General features: G+C 39.7%; 1 protein-coding gene across 1 annotated transcript; it reads right to left on the bottom strand.

Moving 5' to 3' along the window:
• Positions 1-2,830: 2,830 nt before the first annotated feature.
• On the bottom strand, positions 2,831-24,674 carry klhdc8a (kelch domain containing 8A). Its single transcript, XM_069678885.1, has 7 exons — positions 24,510-24,674; positions 23,579-23,789; positions 17,554-17,718; positions 17,196-17,414; positions 6,969-7,070; positions 6,403-6,551; positions 2,831-3,705 (listed from the first exon to the last, which is right to left on the bottom strand). Exons 1-7 carry the CDS (start codon positions 24,672-24,674, stop codon positions 3,652-3,654), a joined length of 1,065 nt encoding a protein of 354 aa, XP_069534986.1. The 3' UTR covers positions 2,831-3,651.
• Positions 24,675-26,399: the final 1,725 nt, after the last annotated feature.

Here is a 26,399-nt window from a genome sequence, read left to right as displayed (position 1 = left end):
GAGAAGGTCAAATGTTTGGTTATTAGTATTTCATTAAATTTTAAATTAACATTGTCACATTTTGGTCAACAAATCAGATGACTCATGTTTATATATGAAAAAATAATAGTAGTAATGATCAAATAAACAAATGAGAAATACATTAATAAAATAATATGTAATTATAGAAAATAAGACACCTGAAAAAAATCCATTAAAAAAAATCCAATGTGTATTCTTAAATTCACATAATGCACCCAGCTCTGTGAACCATTCATGGACAGAGGGCTCAGCTGGGTTCTCACCTCCAGTTTCTCATTATAATTTGTTTTCCAACCATTATACTGGTCTGAATAAAGTCCATGGCTCCACAGTGAGATGTCAGTTGTTGATCACTGAGAACATATTGCCTCGGGCAGAACTCAAAGTTTGTCTGGGTAATGCTTTTTATATGTTCATGAATCTTCAGCTAGTAGTTCTTCATCATGGGACAGTCCCAGAGTAGGTTAAGAAAAGTCCCTTCAGAGCTGCAACATTTCCAACAGCCAGCACAGCTGCAGCACAGAGTTTTTACATATTTTCCCACTTTTTCTCTGTGACATCAATGTTCAAATCTGCTGTCCAAGTTAACACCAGAGCATACGATACAGACCCATCACCTTCATAATCTGAAAGAAAGAAAGAAGATTTGACTGTTGAGGTGGGGTTCCTTTTGCCCCATAACACTTCCCAGCAGGTGAGTCTGACATGTCATTATCATTCCACCACTCTGGGATTGATCAGCAACTGAAAAAACAATAGATGCTTCTTGTGCCATATTTCAAAATAAAACAACTTACTCTATATCCATGGTGAGTTTAGGACCTGCTGGGAACCAAAAAAATCAATAAATGTCTGTTAAGTCACTATCTATCACCGAATGAGGTAACACAATGGTGATTGAGCATATGGCCCACAGATGAAAGCCTTAGCATTTGCAACATATCGTATATTTTATGGACTGGGTGTCTGTGCAAACATTCGCAGAAAAAATCCCAAGCGGCCCTAATTAACCCTCTATCCCTAACAACAGGGACTACACTGAAAACAGTACCACTGTTGGTTTCATGCCAGGTTTGGCTCCAAGCATCCTGGGGCCTGTACACCCTGCTCAGGCTTTAGTGAAGGGCTGAAAATATGCTATGGTATGCTAACACACCTAAGGTCAAACAGTGGTCCTAGCACCAGGGGAGGAACTTTGCCTTATTGTATTATTAATCAGCTGCAGGGACTCAGTGTTGCAGTTTGTATCTAAGGCCTTCTTTCTGCACCTCTATCAGTGGTCACCAGGATACACCCTGAAACTGACAAAGCACGTTAAACTGATCACCAATGTATTGATCATGGAGCCTGCTAATTACAATATTCATAAAACAGCCATAAACACACAGAAAGTCACACAAGCTATTTATAACTTTATTAAAACAAAGATCACTACATGCTTTTACCCACTTATGCAATCTAAGACAAGGGACTGCAAGATTTTCTGGGCATACTGAATATGATTTTTTTTTGTTTGTTTGTACAGTTTGTGGCACAAACACAAGTTCTTGAGTTGATGTTTGCATAATCTCAAACTTGTTTATGGTAGGCCTATGTTATAGTGTTTAAATAAAAACTCTAAACTGATGATATCCTGTCGGCAGTCATCATTAAAGTCACTTACATAAACAAAAGATCAATTTTCAGCTAATTCATGCCTTTTCTGTCTTTTCCTGTAATGTGTAGTGTATTGTAAGGTTGTAAAATAAAGAAAAGATGTAATAATAATAATGATACAATTCTGTCAGCTTATGATACTTCACTTAAGAAGAAGAACCTAGGACTGTGAAACGAGTCTATTCATGCTTCCTGCGGATTAATGTGTGTGATTGCTGCCATCTAGTGGAAAATAAATGCAATACACACAACAAATCCCATTTATTCCACTGAATATGACTACACATATCCTTAATATTACATGACATGATAATGATTGATCATGTTGTAGGATGAAATAAAAATCCTCAGAGGTTGAACTGTCAACACAATAATCATAACAGCCTGAGCCAAAGAGGCATTAGTCTGACTGTGACAATAAATAGAGCAAAGATAAAACCTATCAGTAAACCATCTCTGTCTGAAGTAACAAAAACAACCTGAGTGAGGTGTTATTAACTGATGATTTTTACAGCACAGCACATTTTCACTAATGAGACACTGAAAACAAGAGAACCTTGTATTGCTCCAGGAATAAAATGTGTACAATCGTCAGAGTCAAACTGGATTCATGACTTTAGGTGCTTTTCGACCAAAAGTACCAGGCACTTTTAGTTCCAGCTACTTCTCTTCAAGGAATTAAATGGTTCCTGTGGCCCATTGTTGCCTGCGTTTTCACAGCGGCCTAAAGTCCTGGGGAGATGATGCAAGTCAGGCCAATGCCGTATGTAGAAGCAATAAATGAAAATCCACCACACCACCAGTCTAGAAGGTGGCGGTAAGAAGAAGATGAAGGCCATACAGCAAAGATGACGCCATAAAATGCGACAAACGGGCCGGTATCATCATTTGTGCGACACAGCAGTTAGCCTGTTAGCATAGAGGCAATTCAACTTGTGCTAAACTTGTGATAAACAACCTCGAAGCGTGATGGTAACAGTGAGCTAGCAGCTGCAGTCTTTTAAACATGACAGGTGAAAAAAACGCTGCGAGTACTCGACCAATTAGCACTGCAGGCCCCGCCCTGAAAGATCCTGGACCTTTGGAAAGTACTACCCCCCAAGCAGGGACTTTCAAAAGGTTCTACTTCATCTACCTCAAAAGGTTCCTAGTTCCTGGAGAAAGCTCCTGTGGTCGAAAAGCACCTCATGTTTTCAACAGCAGTCTGGCAATTACTTACACAAACAGCATAATGTCATTTTATACAGTTGCTTTTCATGTATGAAATGTATTAAATCATATTTATAATCATACCAACAAATGTTCACTTTTACAGAGTAGAAGAGTGACAGCTCAGCGTTATCAGCATAATTACTAGAACATATTATACTAGAAATAATCAATGGTAAAGTCAGGCTCCATTCAGTGTTAATTGCTTTAGTTCAATATTTGTTACAGTACAGTTTTTTCCCTCCAGATGATATTAAATAATATATATTATTATATTGCATTCATGTTGTTAAACTAAATTAAAATCATATGTTTAAATCACCTAAATCATCTACAAATGTTCCTATTCTAGCAAGCTGACCACAAATAAACAAAGACATAAAACCACACATGAAATGCATAAAGTCTATAAGATAGGTCTTCCATAGTTGATGTCTACATAACAAGACATTTACGCTACAAAATAGTTCTTTTCCATGTATGCACTACAACGTACAACGCAGAATCGTCACAAAAGTATCAAGAAACACGAGTCTGTAGAAAGAAAGAGCCAGCTCCTCCAATGTGCATGTGTGTGCTTACATGTGGGTCTCAGTGCCAGTACAGCCCAGCAGGGGGCAGTGTTATCTGTTACATTACACCAGAAAGTCAGGGAATCAGGCTCCATGTGTCAGTATGTTTAACGCTTCCTACATATTGCACTACAGTCTGATTCAGGAAGGATGTACAGAGAAGAAGATCACTGATGTGCTGCATTCTTCTAGGCTACAGATACTCCTCTTCTTTTACATACAGGATCTCATTGGCCGAGCTGGGAACCTGAGAGAGAGGGAGAGAAATAAAGAAAAAGATTGATGGTCAAAGGTTGGCGATATTTCACTTCTGACATTTTATTCAATACTGATACCTCAAATTAATAAATAATTTTGTGTCTCAGTGGGGGAGGGGTTTATTGCCACCTCCAAGGAGGTTATGTTTTAGGTGCTGTTGTTGTTTGTCAGCACGATTAAATAAAAACTACTCTCCCAGTTTTCATTACACTTGATGGAAAGGTGAAGCATGGGCCAGGGAAAGAACTCATTAAAATCTGGACCAGATCTGACTCATGAACAAGCAATTATAGTAGATCCAACAACAAACAAGCAATTTAAGAGGATCCAGCTCACGAACAAGCCATTATAATGACCAAATTGTAACTCTGATGTTCAAGAGTTAAGACAATGGCTAAGAGTTTTACTACTGTTCTAAATCAGTGTGTCTGGTGTTATAGTTTCTGCTGTGTTCAAGATACAGTGGACAAAGGCAACAGAAACATTAGTTGATATCTCAGAGGACAAACCTTCCAAGGGTTTAACTAACTTTAAGCAAAATCATGTGCAGTGCCTTCCCTTTAATACATGGCCATCATACAGTAAAAGAGTAATAATGCACTTAGGTCTCCTGATGTAAAAAATGGTCAGTTTTAAGCGGGCTACAAGTCAGAGCTGGTCAGTGATTGTCTGTTTACCTTTGGTAAACTCATAAACAAAAGAAAAGGTTGGGACTCCAAGAAAGCCTCCGGGCAACATAGCAGTCGTAATCTCTCTTCTCTCAGAGAGGCCAGCGAGCAGCATGAAGCGCGGCTGCAGCTGGATTCAAACAACATCCAGCACAGGCAGGGTTTTGCAGAGGTATGTTTGAGTGAGATACCCATATGTTCCTAGATGAAATATATAATATCTTCAGTGCAGAACACTCTCCACAACATGCCAAGAAAACTTACAAGGAAGACATCCAGAAGGCATCCTGGTCAGATGCCCAGCTACCTCAGCTGACTCCTTTCGGAATCAGTCTTATTATTTCACTAACTTCAAAAAGCTTGTGACCATAGGTGAGGGTTTGAAATTGGACTGACTGTTTAATGGAAAGCTTTGCCTTCCAGGTCAGCACCCTCTTCCCAAGAACTCTCCTTCCTGTGTATTACTGCAGACGCCACACCAATCCGTTTGACAGAGCCCAACACCTAGTGAAAAAGTGTTTAACTTCCAATAGAGAGCATAAACCCAGCTCTCGCTCTGGTTATATAAGGACCAGATGGCTAAGGTACCCTTCACTCCCATTGCTCCTTTTGGACCTGAGGTTCGACAAACTTCAGAGACTCCTTCACAGCAAGCTGGCATACGCTTTTCCAGGGAGGCTGAGCAGTGTGACATGCCAATAATTGAAGCAACCCCTCCGGTTCCCCATTAAAAACAGGAACCATCACCCGTCTATCACCCGTCTGCCATTCCACAGGCGCCCAAGTGTCCGAGACAAACGACTGCAGATCTGAAAAAATGTCTACAAAGTTAATCTTTGGAATAAGGTGATTCTTTCCAGAGTATACATAACTATGAATCATCTTGTGCTTTAACATCATGTTTGTTATTGCTAATTAAGGTTCTGATCAGGCATGCCATTCAATCACCTCTTTCAGATTTCTATATCTTTGTCCATTTCCCCCTGCAGAGTCCTGAGACAGTATCCTTTCCATGATTCCCCCAGAGACCCTAAAGAAGGGTGGATACTCCAAACTACTGTTCAGTCAGAGCCGTCTTCTCAGCGACCCACAGTCGTATATAGACAGCCCTCTATTCTATGGGGACATCTAAGACTCAGCCAGAGGCTATTTATTTCCCCCACACCTGCCCAGCACTTTCAGCCTGGGCCATTCCAAAAAAGGACAATCCAGCCCATTTCCAGATCCCAAATTCAGCTTACAATGCACCCAATCCCAATGCTGTGGGTGTTGGAGAGGCAGGCTAGTTGCCTCAGGTAGTCCTGTTGTGCTGTGCCTGACCAAGCTCCATAGGTCAAGGCCAGTTCAAGTCCCGGTACAGACTAGGCATGGAATTGGGGCTGTTAGCTGGAGAGGTGCCAGTTCCTTTCATTAAGCAAGGCATCAAATTCCCCAACTGTTGCACCCTCCTCACTCTGACATCTCTCTATTAATGCATGCATGTGTGTATTTTGACCCATGTTTGTGTATGTTTGTAATAGCAGAGTGAAAAAAATTAATTTCCCCTCTGAGATAAAAAAGTATGTCTGCTTGTGGGTCTGGCTCCAGGAGGGGGCCCTCGTGTCCCTGTTATGGGCAAGGTGTTGTAGCTCCTTGGTGACAGATTGTATTTGGGGTCTTGGTATCATATCTTCTTCTGGCCGCTGCAATGGGACAAAATTGCCTTGGGAGGGCTTGTAGATATATTACGCACCCAAACTGCTGACCTCAACTTGTAGAAGAAAGGTTAGTATTTGTCATTTTGACAGGTTTTTAATAACTAATTATTATTAGTAAAAATTCAGGAGTATTTAATGACCCTGCTCATGACAGCGCAAAAGCAAAAGTAGCATATTGTCTTAACACAGGTGTCGGTCATGACGCATTCAATCATGGGTAAATAGGTAAACTATGAGAACCCTTGTCATATTGGAGACTAAAAGACGTTTACATAGGTGTACTTGTACATGTATTTACGGTTAAATTTAGCCCGAGTGTACCTGGTTAACTCCTCCCACCACCAGGAGGCGGTCTCTGATGATGACGGAGGAGGTGGAGCATCGGGGGAAGTTCATAGGAGCCAACCTCTCCCACTTCTTCTTCTGTGGATGAAACACTTCTACCGTGTCCAAGGCTGAGGGCTCGTGGCCTGGAAAACACACACACACACACACACACACACACACACACGATATATCAGAAATATCAGAAATATATTATTTTTTCACTTTGGTACACTGACTGTATTTATCAGGGGGAAACTTTTTAATAGGAAATCTAATAGCATAAATCAGGGTTTCATTTTGCTAACAACCCTGCAGCGAGTCATTTAAAAGACCTAGTTAGTTTTCACGTCAACAAAAGCCATGCTGATCAATCAAATCAAATGAATTAGATAAATTAATTAATAAAGAATAAATGAAAAGAATTGCAAAAATCTCATTCATGAGCCAGACACATGTTGTGAGGAGAGTAACTTCAACCCATCAGATTTTTCTGATATGTGAGAAGATTCAATCAAGATTTATTAAAACATGATGTTGAGTATAAAAAGTTTTACTCTTACCGAGTCCTCCTGCTACTACCATCCGGCCACGCAGGAAAGCAGCAGCGAAGTCAGCTCTCTTTGTTTTCATGGGCACCGTCTCCTCCGACTTCAACCAGGTTCCTGCAGCAGAAGAAGAAACAACAGCTGAAATGAGCAGATGTGTTTGCTTTCATGTGCACAAGCTTAGGAAGTAGCTGGAGGTCAGGTTAGTGGCACCGTAGTCCTTCTTTGGCTAGACACGATGCTGCTGAGCTTGTTTTCAGAGTGTGACCTGCACAAACAGGTCACCCACAAGCCACCTGAAGCCAGGACAAGTACAGTACATACAGACACCTGGCAAGGACAGAATAAGGTTATAACAAGCTCAGACTACGAACAGAAACAGAGAGGGGAAAGGAAAGTTGGAGTTAGATCAAAGTTGTAGAGAGCAAGAGGGATACTGTTGTAAGCCTGGTAGACCCATCATTTTCACTTTCACTATTGAATTTATGTAAATTAAAAAGCTGCTATTCTGACCTCTGAAAACTGACTAATACCCTTTTCCCACCGAAATTAGCGCTTTGAAGACCCGCTTATAGATCTGTCTCTGTCTCTTTTCCCATTGCCAGAGGAGTATACACCTTTCGGTCTCTTTTCTGCTGTGTCACCGTCCGACATCACAAAAGTGCCTGAGACAGGGTTAGTAAACAGTGAAGATGTTACGGTGGTTAGATCTTTATTTTATCTTTTACTCATTCAGTCTATGTATCAAACTCGGCGATGTTCGAACGCTGCTTGGACGGAGAGGTTTATTTTGTAGCTGAGAGGAGTCATTACCAATGGAGCATAGCATCGCGCCGGAAAGGAAGCGTAAATTAACGTGTCGACACAGGTTTTGTATTCCCATCAATGCCGATCAAAGCCGAGGCGATAATTACCCAGGTCTACTGCAGAGTCGTTTGACCCGGGTCTGAATGCCAATTGTGGCACAGAGCATCAACAATACATTTAAAATTATGTGTAGATTTTACTTGCATTTTATTTCAAGTAATGTTTAAGTTACAGCTTATCTTTCCAGTATTATATTTCCTTTTTTCTTCTGCTTCAGTTAATATCAAGCTCGGGAGTGCAGGCAAAAGGGAATTGTAGCTGAAAGGTTAGTATTTCTAAAATGCAGATGGAAAAAGGTGCAGTTCAATGATTTATTGTGCAAAAGAAAGCTTACAGGCAGGTAGGAAAACTGATTTATTTCCATGCATAAATATGTTACTCAGAAGAGCAAACTGTCGAGGCGTGTGTGTAGCAAGGCTGCTGGTGAAAACACTCATTAGTTTTTGGTACACTGCGTTCCAGTAGCGACGGTGTTTTTGAAAGTGCTGTCCTTGTCCATCCAGCAACATAATGCAGAAAAAGACTCACTGCATAAGCTGTGGCTGTTTGTATGTTGAGTCATGTGATCGTACTTTGTAAGATAGCTGCTGTAATGTAATGTGCTGTGTGTTGATAATGCTTACTTCAATTCAAGATTATACAACTGTGTCATGTTTTGTTTTGTCCACAGGCTAAAACGGACACAATTCCTTGTTCATGTTCCAGTGTGTGAGTGAATAGTATTGGACAAAGTAGATTTCTTTTTAGGCCATAAAATGTGTTCTGAGCTGTGTGCTTTCTTTTGACTGAAGTGGGCTCACACTTCACCACATTTTGAAGCAGAATATATTTTAAGAGTTCTACTTTTTCATAAGATTAAAGTGGCAGTAAGCATCATGAACCTTCTGCCTCTCTGTATTACTCCACTACACGCGCATTTTGAACTGGTGTGTGCCGCGCAGCCGTTATGTGGTGCGTCTCTCTGCAGCACCAAGGCAAGGAGAGAGAGAGAGAGAGAGGAGAGACACTGTTTATCCCAAAAAGTTCACTTTATTGCTGCAAAATGTTTAAACACTACTAAAATTATCATTATAGTTCTGCTTCTTGGTGTGGACCACCTTTTTACCTCTAGGTGATGGAGCTACTGTTAGCTGTTACCGTAGAGCTACGGTTACCTGTCAAGAAGGAACAGGGCAACCTCTGCGTCGCTCTTCAGCCCCTTACACTCCCTCTTGTCTGATCCCTCTTTTTATTTAGACTCTCTTCGTAGCTTTTTTCTCATCCATGCTCTCCCTTCTATTTGTTTCTTTAGCAGTATATGCTATTGTCAGCAAAGGAGGTACAGGAAATTTACCGTTGCCAAAGCTCCTGACTGACACAACCTCTGCGTCCACGCTGCTGACACAAGTCATGTAGAAGCCGGATGACGCTAGTTCGTACAGAGTCGCTGTGATTGGCTAGTTACGTGGAAAGCTGATTGGTTGTTTGATTCAGACCGGTCCGGACACATTTTTTAACTAAATACAAAGGGGCGGGCGCTCACAGACACAGATCAGCGATCTACATCATTTCAATTTAATATTGTTAGGGAAATGCAATGATCAAAATTTTTTATTTTAACCAAATTCTTATGAAATAATGTTGCGTACTGTAGCTTTAAGTGGCAAAGCAATGTAGCAGTTGCACCTAGCTCAGCTTTTGAAGTACTGCGCCATCACGCTGCAAGTCGATGTGTACTGTAGGTCTCTAAGCGCATTAATCTGTTACTCCAACGAGACCTATTTGATTGAATTTTATTATTTCACAGGTACTAAGTCAACATGACCCCTCAGATCCCCTCGGATCCCATCTCTCTGCACTGATAACCTGCCCTACCAGGTTTGCAGAGGGGTTAACATGATCGCTCAACAGCTTCACACCATACTGCTACTGCCGAGATAAAAGCCACACAAAAAGGGCAAATTGCACACAGGTGCATTAGCACCTTTAATCCCAAAGCATTAGAAATGAAATAAAAAAATCAGTCAAGCCTCAGGTGCGAAAGACATTGCAATTGAAATCTGATCTCCCTCATTACCTGACACTGAAGACGACGTGGCAATTTCCTTCTCACTAAAAGCTGAAGCACTCTGAATTTAAAATGTGTTTTTGAAAGTGGTTGAAATAAAACAAAAGGACATTTTTCTTTCCCCAACAGATTCTGCAGGAGTTTTTGTTTTTAGGTTTCCTTGCAGGTACATCTTTTTTCAGGGAAACTCAGACTGAAGGGCATCATGACAGCAGAAGAAAGATAACTTCATTAGGGAGCCAGAGAAGGAGAGAGATGTAGTGAGAAAGATAGAGAAAGAACAAGAGAGAAAAAGTAGAAAACAATGTCTTGTTTTCTTATCTTTGACGATCTTTTGTCTCTATTTTCTTGGATTTTCTCTTCCTCTATCTTTTCTCTTACTGATTTTCCATTGTCTTTCTTCTATCCAGGCTCTCTTCCTCATTTTCTCTTTCATTGTCTTCTTATTTTCTTTCTCTCTTTTTCTCCTTCCCTTTCCCATTGCTTCCCTCCCTCTCGATCTCATTTATTCTCAATGTCTTTTTTAAACAAGAGGCAGAGACAACAAGGTGGAGAGAAACAAATAGAGGCCGAGAGAATGAAAGAAAGATAAGTAGCCAGATGGCGAGCCTTCCTGCATGTTGCAGCGGAGTGTAATGAAGAGCTGTGTTTTCATTTCCAGCCTGGTTAGATTACACTGAAGAGGACAGAGTAGAGATCACAGCTGGCTGTCCACTCTTCTCTGTTCCCCCATTAGAAAAATAATCCTGTCAGATGTTTCACACTAGTATGCAACATAAATCTGAGGTGCACTATAAAGTCCAGTTTTACTGGCTACTTTGTATTTTTAAATATATTGTCAACATTTGTACAATGTAATTTGAAATCCTCCCAAAAAATGTGTCAGGTAAGATTTACCAACCGTCATTATAAGCAGTTCATATGTAAACTTGCAAGCTAGTTTTTTTGGTTGATATTGGCATATAGTGCGTGAAGAATTATATTTTAAGACATAAAATGCTCTGCTTGAAATAATACATTTTATCTGAAAGGATTTGTTGCAAAATACGTTTATTTACCTTGTAAAAAAATCCTCCCAATCCATCTCCTCCTTCTCCCTCACTAATCATTCTCAAATCTGCACAGTCTCCGCCCACTATGCAAATTTACAACTGGCCCCTCCGTCATGAAAACAAAACACGTCTATGCCATCGTTTAGTGGCAACTTGTTGAAACTTAGCTAGCTTGAAATGTAGTAATCAGCAGTAGTAAGGTTAATGTTAGTAGTCAGTAGTGAGTTTACAAAAATTAAGATGACACATAGTAAACAGGTGCATGTCCTCTTAAGATCTCCTGAGTCTTCATCTAGCACCATAATCAAGTCTGAATTGAATTTCAATTCTTTGGTTTGTGACCAAAACCTGCAACATGAATGATTTTCCCATCAGCCTCTGCTGTATTTTGTGTTATGTCTAATAAACACATGAAAGCATGCTAACACTGAACTTGTGAACATGAGAAACATTACCAAGCATGCATCAAAATCAGCATGTTCCCAATGGCATTGTGGGCATGTTATCATGCTGACGTTAGTGTTTAGCTCAAAGCTGTGCCTCAGTAAAGCCTCACAGAGCTGCTAGCATGGTTGTAAACTCGTAGGCATGTTTGGACAAATGAACAGAAGTATATATATTTAAAATGAACATTAAACCCCTTTGTAAGGAATCATGTGGCTGCATGACGTTCTGTAAATTGAAACTACGACTTATTGAGATGTTAGAATATCTTCCTTTACTGTGATGGATTTATGTTTTAATGATTGTTTGTTGTTGATATAATAAAATAACTAATCTACAGCAGATATAATTTTGAAACAACCATTACATTCTGTCTTATATTTGACTAACTGGACACTAGGGATGTGCTGTGATGACTTTTAGTTCTTTGAAAATAAAACACAATCTACAAAGTGGTTGCAGGATGCACCCAGCAACACTTGTAATTCTTATTTAAACAGTGCTTACAGTGTTACAGGCAGGATTTCCCTCTTTAAATTACAGTTGTGTCAACACATCACAATACAGACTTATGGTCCAATCCTCTGAGGCTGAGTTTCAACTACGGACCTCACTTCTGTTTGCTTTGGAGGGATTACACAAGTCTTTGTGCCAAGATTTTCTTTGTAGGATGCAGACAAAAACAGCAGCACACATTATTCTACTCTGGAGGGAGATGGCAGAGGAGAATAAAGAGATGGAGGGAGAGAGAAAATACAGAGAGGGATAATATAGACAGAGCTAGAGAGAGAGACTGACAATGGAATGAGGGAGATGAGGGGATTCTCTGCAGACTGGGCTTTGTAGTTTGTGTGGGAGTAATTTCGTCCACGGCTCTCCTCCTGTAATTGTCCATCGTGATTAAAACTAGACCTGCTGATCGATTCTCAGCCTTTGATGGATTCTGTCTGTCTCTCACGTGTGAAATCCGTGTGCACACTTCTGACACAGAAATAGTCCTTTTGGCCATTATGTTGAGGCATTTATAATAATTACATATGAGCATGCAGTAATGGATAAACATGAACGCATTTTTTCTATTGCAATTTCTGCTTCACTCCCTCTGCTTTGATGTATTTTGGGTAGTTTTTCATCTCAAGCAGGACATAAATCAAATATAGACAACATGAGAATATCTTTGTTACTAGTTGGCCCCAGGGGGACGGCATCATTCGTGACTTTTTGTTATTGCCGCCCGAGTTCTACATGCTTCAGAAGGCTTCTGATGAAAGAGTTCTTTTGTTGGATGCAGTACGAACTGTATAATTCATAATTGAGAGAAGCCACTGTATTACAAGATTTAAAGGGACAGTTCACACAAATCACAATCAACTCTTTGGCCTTTCCAAATAATTTCAGGAACTAAGGAGTCACAGGGAAGTACGGTGAGGAAATGCAGCGGGAACAAAAGATTTGTGCATTCAAAGTAATTTTTTTTTGCATTTAAAAAAGCACAAAGATGAGGCAAATGTAGGACAACAGATTGCATTGATATGTATAGTTCACATATAAATACTAATTCTGCCTTAGTAGGTAATTTCCACTTTCCAGATCACAGAATACAGGAATGATATGGAATATGTTGCTTGAGAGGAAGACAGGTATAGGTGTATAGTACTCAAGTGTACGTAAAAGCACTATAATGTTTGTTCAGTTAAAAAACATATTTTTGTTTATAATTATATCTAGAGTTAATATTATCCTTTTTCTCAACATTTTGAGAAATATGCTAATTCTCTTTCTTTCTGAGAAGCAATTTAAAGGTGGGGTATCATTCTAATTTCAAGCTTCATATTTCACTCTGTGATACCTGTGGAGTACCTTAGCATAATTAACAGTTAAAAAGAACTAATAATATTTCTCACACTGGTGCTCTGTGCAGGCCCTCACACAGCCTCTGCCTGAAAAGACTCAGTCAGCTCTGTCCCTTTAAGAAATCCCGCCCCTAGAAGCCTGCTTTTTTCTGATTGGCCAGCATTCCAAAGCCTTCTGAGGGGCATACCTCAGTGTTTGAGGCATGCCTCCTACCCTGTGGCCGTGTTACAGACTTGTCAGCAAAGAGTTAACTACACTTTTTCAATTTGAAATGAATGTCTGCTGCTCTCGTCCTTTGGAAAGGTAAACACTGATTTCTTCCCTTCACAGCCAAACAAACACTTTCTCCAAGACATTCTCATCTCATTCTCAGAGCCGTTGAGCAGTGAGTGGTAGAGTGAAAAAAATGTCTGAGGCACACTGAGCTGCTGGGTGGACACGTCCTTGGACTGTGCCAGGTGCAGGAAGTTCTGCTGTGTCTCGGGCAGATGCCAAAATATAGAGATCCTCCACTTTGTGACATCACAAAGTGAAGCGTCTGGAGAAGTCTGCCTAAAAGCAAATGTTCACAGCAGCCTGCAGACTGAGACTTTTATAGCAGGGGATTACTCCAACTTATTCTCACCTACAGATTTGTGTGAAACAGCATAATACTCCCTCTATAACTTTCAGTCATTCAGATTAATGCGGGAACTGGATCTCATCTTGTGCCCCATATACACTCAATTTATATGAAAACGGCAGCCAGGAGTAAAACTATTATCTAAACACGAGTTCCCTGGATGGTAAAGCATCAGCAAGTCAACACTGTCATTACTTGATACAGAGTCAATCAGTGGGCATGTGAGTTTATTCAACAATACTGAGATAGTAACATTGGTTGTTAAAGGAAACCTGTGGGAGAGGATTTGGCTGTGCAGAAGATTGGTCTCTCCCAAGATGACTGAGACAATGAGCACGGCATGTAGTTTGCGCGAGATGGCTGTATGGTAGAGGGTTGTTTTTTTGTATCATATCAATTCAGATTTTTTTTTGTTTACTTGCAGCATTTTTAGGGACAATATTGAGTTGGGCCCCTGTACCACATCCTTTCAGATACTTATGAGACGCAGGATGCTTAGAAATTGAAGAGACTGGTCAAAAGAAACCGTGGGAAATAAATCCGAAACGATCTCAATGATTGGATGCCACTAAAGGAAATAGATAAATATTTCTTTTCTTTTTTGTTATTTGGGTGAAATGACCCTTTGAACCATTTTCTAAAGGAAAAGTTTTTCATTCGCCGTGGCAAATTTCTTTCACAACTCCACTCTTTGTGTTTTCAGCCGAACCTGTTGCTGCTTGCTGCAATGTCGAAATCAACACCTAACAGGCGTGTGTCTTAATGCTGCGATATGGAATGGAACAGTAATAGAATATCACTGTGTGACAGCAGATTGCGTGACTGTGTGTGTGTGTGTGGAGAGATATTGCTGCAGATGGATAATAAAGCAATCTGTTTCTGGATCTTGTAATTTAAAACGCTCCTCATCCCCAGCCCCCCCTACGCAGCTCATCTCCCATCTCATCTCCACCAAAATTAGATTGGAGAAACGGGGTACGGCTGCCTTCCCCCCATGTGTGTACATGTGTGTGAGGATATGCGTCAGTGTATGCACATGAACACTTGTGTTTATATGTGTTGGGAGGAGTTTTTTCTAGTTTTGTCTTCCTCCATCTCGAACACAACAGGCAAACTTTCTCCCGATTATCATACATTAACATAATCACTTACATGTTCTGCTTTATTTGGCTTTCATTCGACCACTCTCGATGTGTGACCATATATCCAGCTGTCTAAAATGAATTATCGATTTTTGCTCTCCCATTTCTCCCTCCGGCCCCTCCTCAATTTGTTCACCTGTTACTCTGGGGTGTCTTTGCCGGATAGAAGGATATGTCATTTCACTGTGCTGTGGGACATGGGGTGTGCACAGAATTAAGAGAGGGGTGAGCGTGTGTGAGCATAAACCATTTATCTCCATGGCGAGGCTGATGTTAAGCTTTGTATGAAAGTAAAGTCAAAATGAAGATAGATGCTCTCAGTGAGATAATGATACATTTAGTGATAGCAAAAAAATACAATTGGTTAAAATATTCTATTATGTTCTGAAAATTTCTACCAATTTAAAAATTATGACTTAGATTTTTGGATTGCAGACTCGTAGACAGGTCTTCAAGTCATTTAAAAATAAGCAGCAGCTGTGGCTCAGCAGGTAGAGCAGCTTGTCAATTAATCACAGGGCTGCTGTTTCTGTCCCCAGCTCCTCCTGTTCACTTGTCCAAGTGTCCTTGGCCAAAACACTGAACGCCAAATTGTTCCCAGTGGCCTAACCAGTGTCCTGCATGAAAGCTTGCTGCCTGCAGTGTGAGAGTGTGCTGTGAATCCTTAAACTCAAAGAAAAAAACTCTCAAGATCTTTGGATAAAAGTGCTTTATAAATGACGCCATTTACCAGTTAAAGGAATAGTTTTTTGTCAAATTTTCATAGTGTTATTCATGAGCATGAAATGCAGTAGATATCTCATGACAAAGTCGACTTGGCAATACCTGTATGCCCATTTAAAACGAGACTCCTTTTAAATTTAATCCTGATATATTTGTCATTTTCGGAAACTTGGACTTAAAAATGAGGGGAAATGATTTGAACAACCCGTTGTTGTGTTTGTATGTGCCTTTCATATAATCCATGAACTATAGCTCAGTGTGTCCTGCAGAATGACTGTGGCTGGGACGGGGGATGTATTTGAATACATCTGAATATGTAAAAGACATTTGGGACATATTTCAATATATTCCCGATTATCTGAAAGAGTACATTACCTTAAAAAAGGCAAAAGTAGGCCAGAATCGTTACAGGGGCAACATAATACCAGGACATCGCTCCCTCTCTGTTTCCCTGCAGACCATGTCCCAGCTAGCAGGGAACGTTCCCATAACATTGGCTAACATTACCTACGTTACCTAAGGTCTAATTATGTTTGAAAGAAAACGCTTGAATCGAATATTCAAAGAATGTTTTAAGGATGTTTATCATTTCAGATAATGTTCTTGTAACATTAAAACTCAAACTAAGACAAAACGTTTTAACGGCAACATTCTGACGATATTTTTAGGATGTTTTTGAGGCCTGGGATGTCAGAACGCCTTTTATAAAACATCTGCCCAATGTTACATAAAAACAATGGTAGAACATGTTTACTGCAACATTCTGAGGATCTTTTCAGGATGTTAGTACGGCCTGAACTATCAGAACGTGATGTACAAAAACGTTCCTGAAATGTGATTTGAACATTCTCACTGCAACTTTCTGGAAATGTTTTCAGAGGACGTTCTCCTGCTATTAAAAGGAACATTCAGGGAACCAAATAAAAACGTTAAAACAATTTCTAGCTGTGGTGTTTGTCAGTTAAGCCCTTGGCGTGATGGAACAGGTATGCCAGGGGTAGATCAAGGAAAGATTGTCCACTAATTGGTCGCAGATGGTGTTTTTCTCTCAGATGGATATAAATAACAAGAATAAATAAGATGTTTTCAAGTTTCAGGCATTGCTGAGATAAAGTGAGAACGAGGCCAACATGACCTTTGACCACCAAAATCTAATCAATCCTTGAGATATCAAAAAGTGTGTTTTCAGTGAATTTGAGCTTTGACCCTTTGGGTAAAAAATATGATCACTTTTTCCATCTATCCCATTAGGTTTTTGTGTGAAATGTATTCATAATTAGCATATTAAGTCTTCAGTAATTGTAAAAATGTATTTGAAAGATTACACTGACCTTGGGCTTTGACATTTGACCTCCAAATTCTAATCAGCAGATGTTTGAGCCAAGTCTGAAAACATTCCTCCAGGCATTCCTGAGACATCATGTTCAGATAACATAAAGCCTCTGGCCATTAAAACATAAATTACCTATAAGGAATACTGTGTGTCCATACCTTGGTTTGTGTCAAAAATGTTGACATTCTTGGTGAACTTGGAACTCTGGTGTCCTCCTCCTTGCCTCAGTCCTCCGAGCAGACACAACCTTCCAGTTGTGTCCCATATCACGCCCCCATAAGAACGTTTACAAGGCATCGTGGGTAGCGTAGTCCAAGAACGAGTCTCCGCGTCATACACCTCAAAAGCCTTCACCGGTCGCTTACATTGACGACCACCTAAACAGTTGTATAGAGAGATGTTATATTTAAAATTGTATTATAGATAACAGTGAAGTGGTGAGAAATAGTTTCTGTTGTTTAACACACAAAGTAAATTTACTTCAGGACAAACACACCCACACTGGTCTGTTTGTACCTGCCACGTAGAGCTTGTTGGCCAGCAGATGTGTGATGGCATCATAGCGAGGAGTCGGCATGGGAGGAAGAAGCGCCCACACGTCCTTTCGAAGGTCATACTGCTGCAGGATGCTACGAGGGAGCAGGTCAGCACCCATTCCCCCTACAGCCAGAGCACGGCCATCTGCGCACACACACACAAACACACACATACAGCCACGTTTAAGAAGTTAAAAGTTACAATACATTAATTTCTTTCTTTCTTTTCAAACCTCAGTTTTCAGTCCAGTATTTTTGTGTAAATGGGGGTCAGTCGCCTGTGGCTTTTACTTCCCTGATTTATGGGAGCTCAAGACGGCAACTGAGCTAAAGGTTCACATGGGCTTTATTGGCGTGCTTGTAGGTCTGAAGCCTGAAGTGAGACAGCACAGAGATTGCTGCAGAAAGTTAGAAAAGAAAAGAGAAACTACAACTGCAGAGGAGTTGGCATTGATGATATTGCCATGATATAATTTAACTGAGTTATGTAGCTGGTACAATATTGTGATTATAAATTATAAAATATCATGTAGGCATATGAGCAGTAGGTTGGGATCAAAAATTGTGGAGGAAGTGTATCACTTTTGTGATATTACTTAATGAGATTTTTTAATGATATTACTTAATGAGATAAATAACAACTAATAAATCTAAGTGATGATTTATTTAAAAAATGTAATAAATGCTGATTTTATAATATGTAGAATGTTATACAAATAGGAGTTAAAGTGCTATTCTCGGAGAGCTCAGTCTATTCTCTTTGGCGATAAACGGTAATTGCGGGAGCACACTTCCCAGATATCCAGACAGTGTTGCATGTGTGACGTCCACGGTTGGCTCCGGTTGTAACTCTTGATTTTCCTCACTGACGGTCGCTTTCCTTTTTAGACCGTTTGCCTTCATCTGAGCGTCCAATTTGTTTCTTTTTCTTTGGAATTTCACTTATTTTTGAAGTTGTATCTGTAGTCATCGACCTTTTCTTTGTTTGTTCAGCCATAGTAGATTACTGTTTACTCGCAACACTTGCAAAGACCAGAACAGCAGCTGCTTAGCTCCGCCTACCCTCTCTGGCAGACCAACCACTGCTGGGTGATGGAAAATGCGTCACTAACTGGGCGCCGCTTGGGATTTTTTCTGCGAAAGTCGCACCAGACAGCCAGTCTGTAATACTGCAAATGCAAAGGCTTTCATCAGTGGGCCATAGGCTCCATCACCCTTGTGTTACCTCATTCGGCGATAGATAGTGACTTAGCAGACATTTATTTAAATGAAAATCTTCAAGATTGTCACTTTAAAAACGCACAGATTTGTTGTGTTGTGTTGGCAGAGACCTGATATGCTTATTCTCATTTCTAGTCTTTTTTTTAAAGATTATCAACCTACAAAGTCATTAAAGCTCAAGCTAAATACATTTTCTTTGGAAGAAAAAATAATCGCTGAGGAAACTGGAAAATCTTATCTTATAAACACAAAGAAGCTTGATGCGTTTGTGTATTTAGAATTTAAAAAAATAATTTAATTAACCTTTATTTAACCAGGAAAAAGCTCTTGAGATTAAAAATCTTTTTTTCAAGAGTGTCCTGGCCAAGACGGGCAGCAGCACATTAATGTTTCAGACAAGCAATGAGCAGCCATAGATACAAACATAACACAGAATACATGACTATAATACAAAAAAAGACATGAAATAACAAGTGAAACCAGACAACAACATCCACAGCCAGATGTAACTGTCTCCAAGTTATTCAAGAGCACCTTAAAAGCATCCAATGAGACCAGTTCCTTCAGTTCCAGGTCTTTTTGGAATTTGTTCCAAGTGAAGGGAGCAGCAAACTCACGCCCTTTTCCCCAGTTCATTTCTGACCTTTGGGACAGACAGTAAGAAATGGTCTGGGACCGAAAATTGTAAGTGCTTGCACTCTTCTGACTTATGTAGTTTAGAAGGTACGAGGGAAGCATACCTTAAAAAAAGAATGTATCTAGAATGTATCACATGAGCAAAGTGAGGCTGGATCTGAGGATGGATTTTAGGGATTAAAGTTTAGTCTTTGACATATCTCTACATCACAACTTCCAAAAAATGTTGCTAGTTTAGTTGAAAAACATTAAAATATTCATCTTGTGAAAGGCTGACTCCACTTTAAGGAAAAACCTCACTGGCACTTTATTTTATTTTATTTAAAAACAGGCAGAGATGGAGAGTTGGATGAGAAGTCGGTGACGAGGCAGGGGAATGTGATAGACATGTGAAGGACAGGGGGTACTGCAGCAGAATATAAATGCACAAGTCGACGTCTGGCACTGTTGCATGACATCTCCAGCATAAGAATGGAAGTGGGTGGTAGTGTTAACATGAGGAAAACACAGTCTTAACTGTCAGGGATAAACAGAGCTGCAGGGATACAACCTGCATTTGTATTGTGTATTTCTTGAATATTTTTTTCACTAAAATAAAACCTAGCCCAACCTTAATCCTTTTACAATACATAAATAACAAACAGGGAAAAGGTGTTCCAAATATTCTATATTCATTCAGAAAAGCTCATTACCTGAAATGTATTACCTAATATCTGGGAAATAAAGATTCTACAAATGTCAATAAAAATGGCATCATTTAGTCCATTCAATGACTGACTATCCATTTAGACGTACCATATCTGTTTTAATTTGGCCCTATGGATCATTTTGTCAGACCATTTGTCTTTTTTCTAGCTCTTGGGGACGAGTCTGGGGATGAAACTGCAGGCAAAGGGCTGAGGATTGAGGATTGGTCAGGGAGATGGAGAGGGCAGAATGATGAAGCCCATACACGACCAATAAGTCTGTGAGTACACAGCATCTATCTGTGTTCCTGCAGACACTGACTGATGAGGAGCTGGACTGAACACAAACTCATCCACAGCTGAGGGGACGCTCCCTGAAATATTGTTTATTGATGAAGACTGCTGGACTGATCACAGAGAGTGAGAATATATCTGAGTGTCAGAGCCCAAAAATGATTCCAATGATATCAAATGAGAAAACTTAGCTCATTCTTCTTTGTTATAATGAGAGCGTACAGAACTTTTGTTCGATCTGTTGCTCATACTGTGCGTTCAAACTTAAGTTAACTGTGGATATTGTTAATCTGGTCATCTTCTCTGCATATTACACATCACTTTGATTGAAATATATTTAAGAGGGGTTTTGTTTTACTTTAAATTTAGCAAACTAATCCACAATCCAGCAACTTGTCTTGTGGCATATTTAGAGTTTAATGATGAAAATGTTTTCACTTTCCTTTTAAGGCCTGCTTACTTACAGGGGAAAGATTTTAAAAAGAATAACTCAAAGTCTAACCACATATGCCAAAAGAATTACCTGAATGATGACATCATGGCGGGATCACACTTGGAACAAGAGTTGGCCTTTTTTTTTTTTTCTCCTGACCATTTGTCAGGCTTTGGGATTTAAACAAAAAGGGCAGAGGACCCAGATGCAGACAAGGATATATTTAACAACAAAACATACAAAACAAGGCAAAAACAAAGGCTTACTGTGTCCCGGTAAATAAAATCCAACAAAAGGTCCAATTTAAAGTCCAAGAAAAAAGGAGAACAAACACAGACGGAGCCACAAAGTAAATTCACACTTTGAACACTGTGAACAATGCTTCAGGAGGAAAGGCGACAAACAAACTAGCAAACAAATAGGGCAAGACAAGGACTATATACACAGGAGGTAAACAGGGACAGGTGAGACTAATCAACATGGGTGAAAACAATGAAGGTAAGGCACACAATCCAAAAGGCAGGAAAAGAAACAAAGGAAGGAAGTCAAGCTTCACGAGAGACAAAGTGACAACAGTTACAAAGTAAAACAGGAAATGAAAATCTGAACATGAATACAAACTAACAACTAAATGACTCATTTTAACCTAAATACTGGACAAATTACAAAACTATATGAAAATTAGTTCTCCTTCCAAGAGAACTTTTAAACCTCTGCTAAAAACCGTTTCATCAGACCAAATTGACACTATTTAGTGCTACACTATCGGGACGGTTGTGGCCCAGTGGAAGAGTCAGTCGTCTCTTAATCGGCTGCTGCAGTCTACATGTCAAAGTACCCTTGGCCAAGACGCTGAACCCAAATTGCTCCTGAAGGCATAGCCATGGTTGCGTGCTGTTTGAATGTCATTAGTTAGATCCTGATGAGCAGCTTGGCACTTTGCATAGCAGCCTCTGTCGTCAGTGTATGAATGTGTGTGGGAAAGGGTGAATGTAATACGTAGTGTAAAAGCTTTAAGTGGTCTGAGGACTAGAAAAGCGCCATTTAAGTGCAGTCCATTTACCACGGCATGCTAGCTCATAATGCATGAGAATCAGCTCTGTTTGCTTTTGTTTTAGTTTGTCTAAACTATAACTAATAACACATCTTTGTTCCCAAAGTCTGATCCCGCGTTCAACAGAGAGGGAGTGTAAGTGATGCCAGACATCATCTCCCCTTTTCTTTAGACTGCAAAGCAACAATTCAGATACCTTCTTTGTTGCTGCACTCAATAGCACATTCTTTCAGCCTGAATTCATTGAATGATTCTCCATTGATTGGTCATGTGTTCTTTGTATTAATCCATATGAATCCATTATTCATTCTTTTATTCATTTTCATTGCACATGTATTTATAGACCTTTTATTTATTGATTATTTCATGTATCTGTTTAGTTAAAAGTTGTGTTTGCAATTTATCAACCAAATAATTGAAAGTAGAGTCGTCAGTAGTTTGTTAAATATGTAAATCGTTGTGTGTCTGTAAGGCAGTTTGGTCAAGTTGTTTTTTTGTATATAGAATTATCTGACTCCTGCACATCAGGCCAAGAACTCTGTGGCAACTTTAAGATCGAGACTCAATTCATTATTTAGCTTTCACATTGACTTTCATTTCTTTCCTAAATAACCAAGTGTGGTGCCCTGAGGAGAATTACATTTTCAATAAAATTCAGTTATTTAAAGTAAATACAAACTTTTCATGTTTCCTGAAAGTGAGGTAAAGCCGCTCTGTATGAAATAAAGTTAATTTGTTAAAATTATTAAATGCTTCGATGGCCAATGTACCACTTCCCTCACGTTAATCTAAAGCAGTTGTATACAGAAAAATGTACTATTTTGTGTGTGCTGTTGATGTATTGCTGTGCAATTGAACGTTTCAAGAATGTCTTGCAAAAAAATTGTGTTTGTTTTTTCAATGAAATACTTAAAGCAGTTTGGTTCCAAATTTGAGTGACATAATTGAATGCACGCCTGTCATTTATTCCCGTCACAAAACTTTACAGTTACTCTATGAAGGTTAGTGCATAAACCGGTGGTACGGCAGCTGGATGTAACGATATTGTGTTGATGTGGATGAGTTATCAACATTGCAGATATTCCATTCAGCTTTGATCACGGCAGTAACTGGTATACACAACTGGCTGACAAATGTTTTCCTGGAGAGACTATGAAGAGGACACAGAATATGTTATATGACAAAACATCATAAACTCAATGTTGAGTGGCTATAACAGCAAAATTCGTATCATATGATAAATTCATAATATGTTTAAGTTACAGTGCTGAATAAAAACAGTATCATTAAATACCATAGAAATATAGTAAGTAGCACAAAATAAAAGACTCTGTAAAATACTCCACATCCAAAAACACAACACCTCAAAGGTATGTTAAGACCCTGAAGAGATCTAATTGTAACATACAGTACAGAGCTTAGAATTATAATTAAGTTCGCTCATGCTTGTTAAATAAGCTTATTGTTGTAATTATTTTTCATGCAGTTTGCAGAATAACGTTTTATATCTGCCGATAGATTTGTGAAAAATAGTGGGCATGGTCATAACAAACTTGCACGTAGCTTGATATTTATGAGTATAAAAAGTTGGAATTGTATAAAATGGCCTGCAACAAGATTTGCTTCTTTTGCAGTACTAACACGTCATAAGTATTTCTGCTATTGATAATATGTGCCATACCTTTCACAGTAATGGATAAACCCATTAAGGCCTCTCGCAGAGCGCTCCTCTTCCTCCACCTCCCTTCCTCTGTGTTGTACATCTCCACCACCTTCAGGGGGCTCTGGTCCTCTCCCACTCCTCCCACCACCAGGATTTGTTTTCCCAGCACTGCCACAGCTGCCCCGGCACGAGGGGTGGGCATTGGGGGCAGGCTTATCCAGCGGTCCCCCTGCAAACAGAAACAAGCAGCTAGATGCAGGCAGTGCTGTTACGGACAATCTCTGAAATGATGACATGCTTGTTTCATGACACATCAGTGTTCAGGTACATTTTCTCTTACATGTGCTACACAGGGCAGAACAGATGTTTCTTTAAAGGTCCAATATTTCATAAAACTAAAACTTTAAGGATTTCTCATCTCACCTGCAGTTGCATGCCAGCCACCAAAGTTTTCTTTGTTTGAGATTGAGAGGTTGAACTTTTCCCATATTTTAGTTTAACCTTTCACATGTGGTGTAAATCCCCATTGCAAGTATTTGCTTTACATATGTATAGAGCTAGTTTAGTTTACAGTTAAACATAGGGTTTTATGACAGTTTACTCAAGGGGGGGTAAATCTGTCATGTTACATTTGCACAGTTGAAAATGAAATGAAGCCAAAGTACATATTGTACTTTGCTTTTGACTATAGCCCAGAAAATTGGAAGCTCAATATTGCAGATTTATTTCCCTATTTTAATGTATTCATTGCATGAGAGAATTTTAACTTCACTAATATTATGTTGTGGTTTTTTTATCACTGATATATATTGTTCTTTTTGCACTTACGCGTTTATGTTTTACAAACGTATTGTGTCTCTGTAATCTCTAGTAACAGCACTTCGTCAGTGGTGCACTGTCTAATCCTACTACGATTTAACAGCAGACACTGTGTCCATGTGTTTGTTACCTCAGGGGAGTACAGCTCCACAGTGGGGCAGGGCCTCCCTGCAGCATCGCAGCCCCCCAGCATGTACATCTGCCCCCCCACCTCGGACAGAGTGTGGTAGACGCGGCCGCTGGGCAGTCGAGCCAGACTCTGCCAGTGAAACTCTTGCGCTGAAGGTACCGCCATGGCCCCAGAACCCCAGGGGAGACTCAGCGAGGCAGGGAGGGAGGAGGGAGCAGGAGGAGGGCCAGAGTAAGAAGAGTTTTGAGGGTGGATTGATTAGATGGTGCTGAGAGGATGGAGGTGTGGGAGAGCGGGGACACTGGAGTCAGGGCCCCAGGGTGAGGGGGAGGTTCTTTATTGGAGAAGTGAAGCAGAGGGAGTGTCAGAGCTGTTAAAGGCCAGGCTGAACTCTCCTCTCCTGGGGATGCTGGGCAGCCTCACACAAGGCCCTGGAGAAGACATGGAATAAAATTGGATTTAGCAGTGCAATAAAAAGAAGAGTAGAGCATGAAAAAGTCATTACTTCAGCAAAAAGCAGCGTGTGCTTTTTCTGATGAGTTACAAGAGTGGACATTTAAAAGTAGGCTGTAAGATGTTAACACTCACTGACATCTATAGTAAAGCAAAGACTTGGATATTTTAGAGTGTGTTGGTCATAGAAAACATCCCTGCAGAAGTGCTTTGATGTAAACTACATTTACTCCAGAACTTAAGTACTTTCTTAGGTGTTTTAAACATACTCCAAACTTCTACTGAACTACATGACACAGCTTTTGCTGCACTTGATTCAATAAGTTCTTAATAAAAACTGAAAAGATACGAGGTTGCAGCTTGTGAAGATTTCTTCCACCTCTGTTTCCTATCGCAGTAAATTATTGGGTTATATTGGTTTCGGACTATTTGTTAAACATGTAAGAAGTCATCTTGGACTCTGAGAAAACTGTGCTGGGCCTTATTTATTATTTTATTACACTGTTTTATTACATTTCATCAAAATAATAGTTATAGTCTGATCTGACAGCTAGTTACCCACTGCTTTGTTGATTAAGATTGCACATCCAAAACATGTAAAATTGTCAGTTTTAATTTTCTCTTTCCTTGTATAGAGGCAAGTATCTAATAAGGAGCAATGCCACAAATAAGGCCAAATTTAAAGCCTAAACTATTCTGTGCAAATACAAAACATTCAGCAAGAAAAAACATGCGACACAGCACAAAATACAAACAATTATAAAACGAGGATTAACCTCAATGGCAAGCAGAGATCATTCATAACTCCATGAGTACAACACAAGTCATTCAAGTGCTCGGACATCCTGTTAGGTCAGTGGAGGAGGAACCTTGTTAAAAAGACATTTATGGATGAGTTTATGAGAAATAAAAAAAATAAAAAATGGAAAATAAAAAATGATACCTGTAATTGATAAGCCTTTATCACAGCCACCTGTGAACCAGGATAAAGATATGATCCAGTGTCATATCCAAATATGGTCACATGTGGCGCCACAAAACCCGACGGTGACGGCCAAAATGCCGAACTTGAGGTTTCAAAACAGTATTTTACAAAATAGGGAGGAAGTCACGGTGCTGCATCCACTTCTTATAAAACAGTCGATGACAGCAGCTCAATAACACTTAAGCTTACATTTCCAACATTGTGTTAAATAAAGTAGACCGAGCTCCAAGACAGAATTCACAATATGTTGCAGTGTGTCTCGTTAAAAGCAATCAATCAGCCTTGAAACCACTACGATTTCTCATCTTATAATTTAAAGGAATAGTGCTAATTGCTTGGTGAATATACTGGATGGGGCATATCGTAAAATGAGACAAATTGCCAGGCTTCTCTTGACTTTTGCAGTACACGACCACTGACTACAAATTTCAGTTTGCGCATCTTTTCCTTTA

Source organism: Semicossyphus pulcher, unplaced genomic scaffold (assembly GCF_022749685.1).
Source record: "Semicossyphus pulcher isolate SPU_LCO1_2020_fin unplaced genomic scaffold, fSemPul1.0.p SCAF_3, whole genome shotgun sequence".
NCBI lineage: Eukaryota > Metazoa > Chordata > Actinopteri > Labriformes > Labridae > Semicossyphus > Semicossyphus pulcher.
Note: the sequence above shows the minus strand (reverse complement) of the source record. Positions and strands in the feature narration are given on the sequence as shown.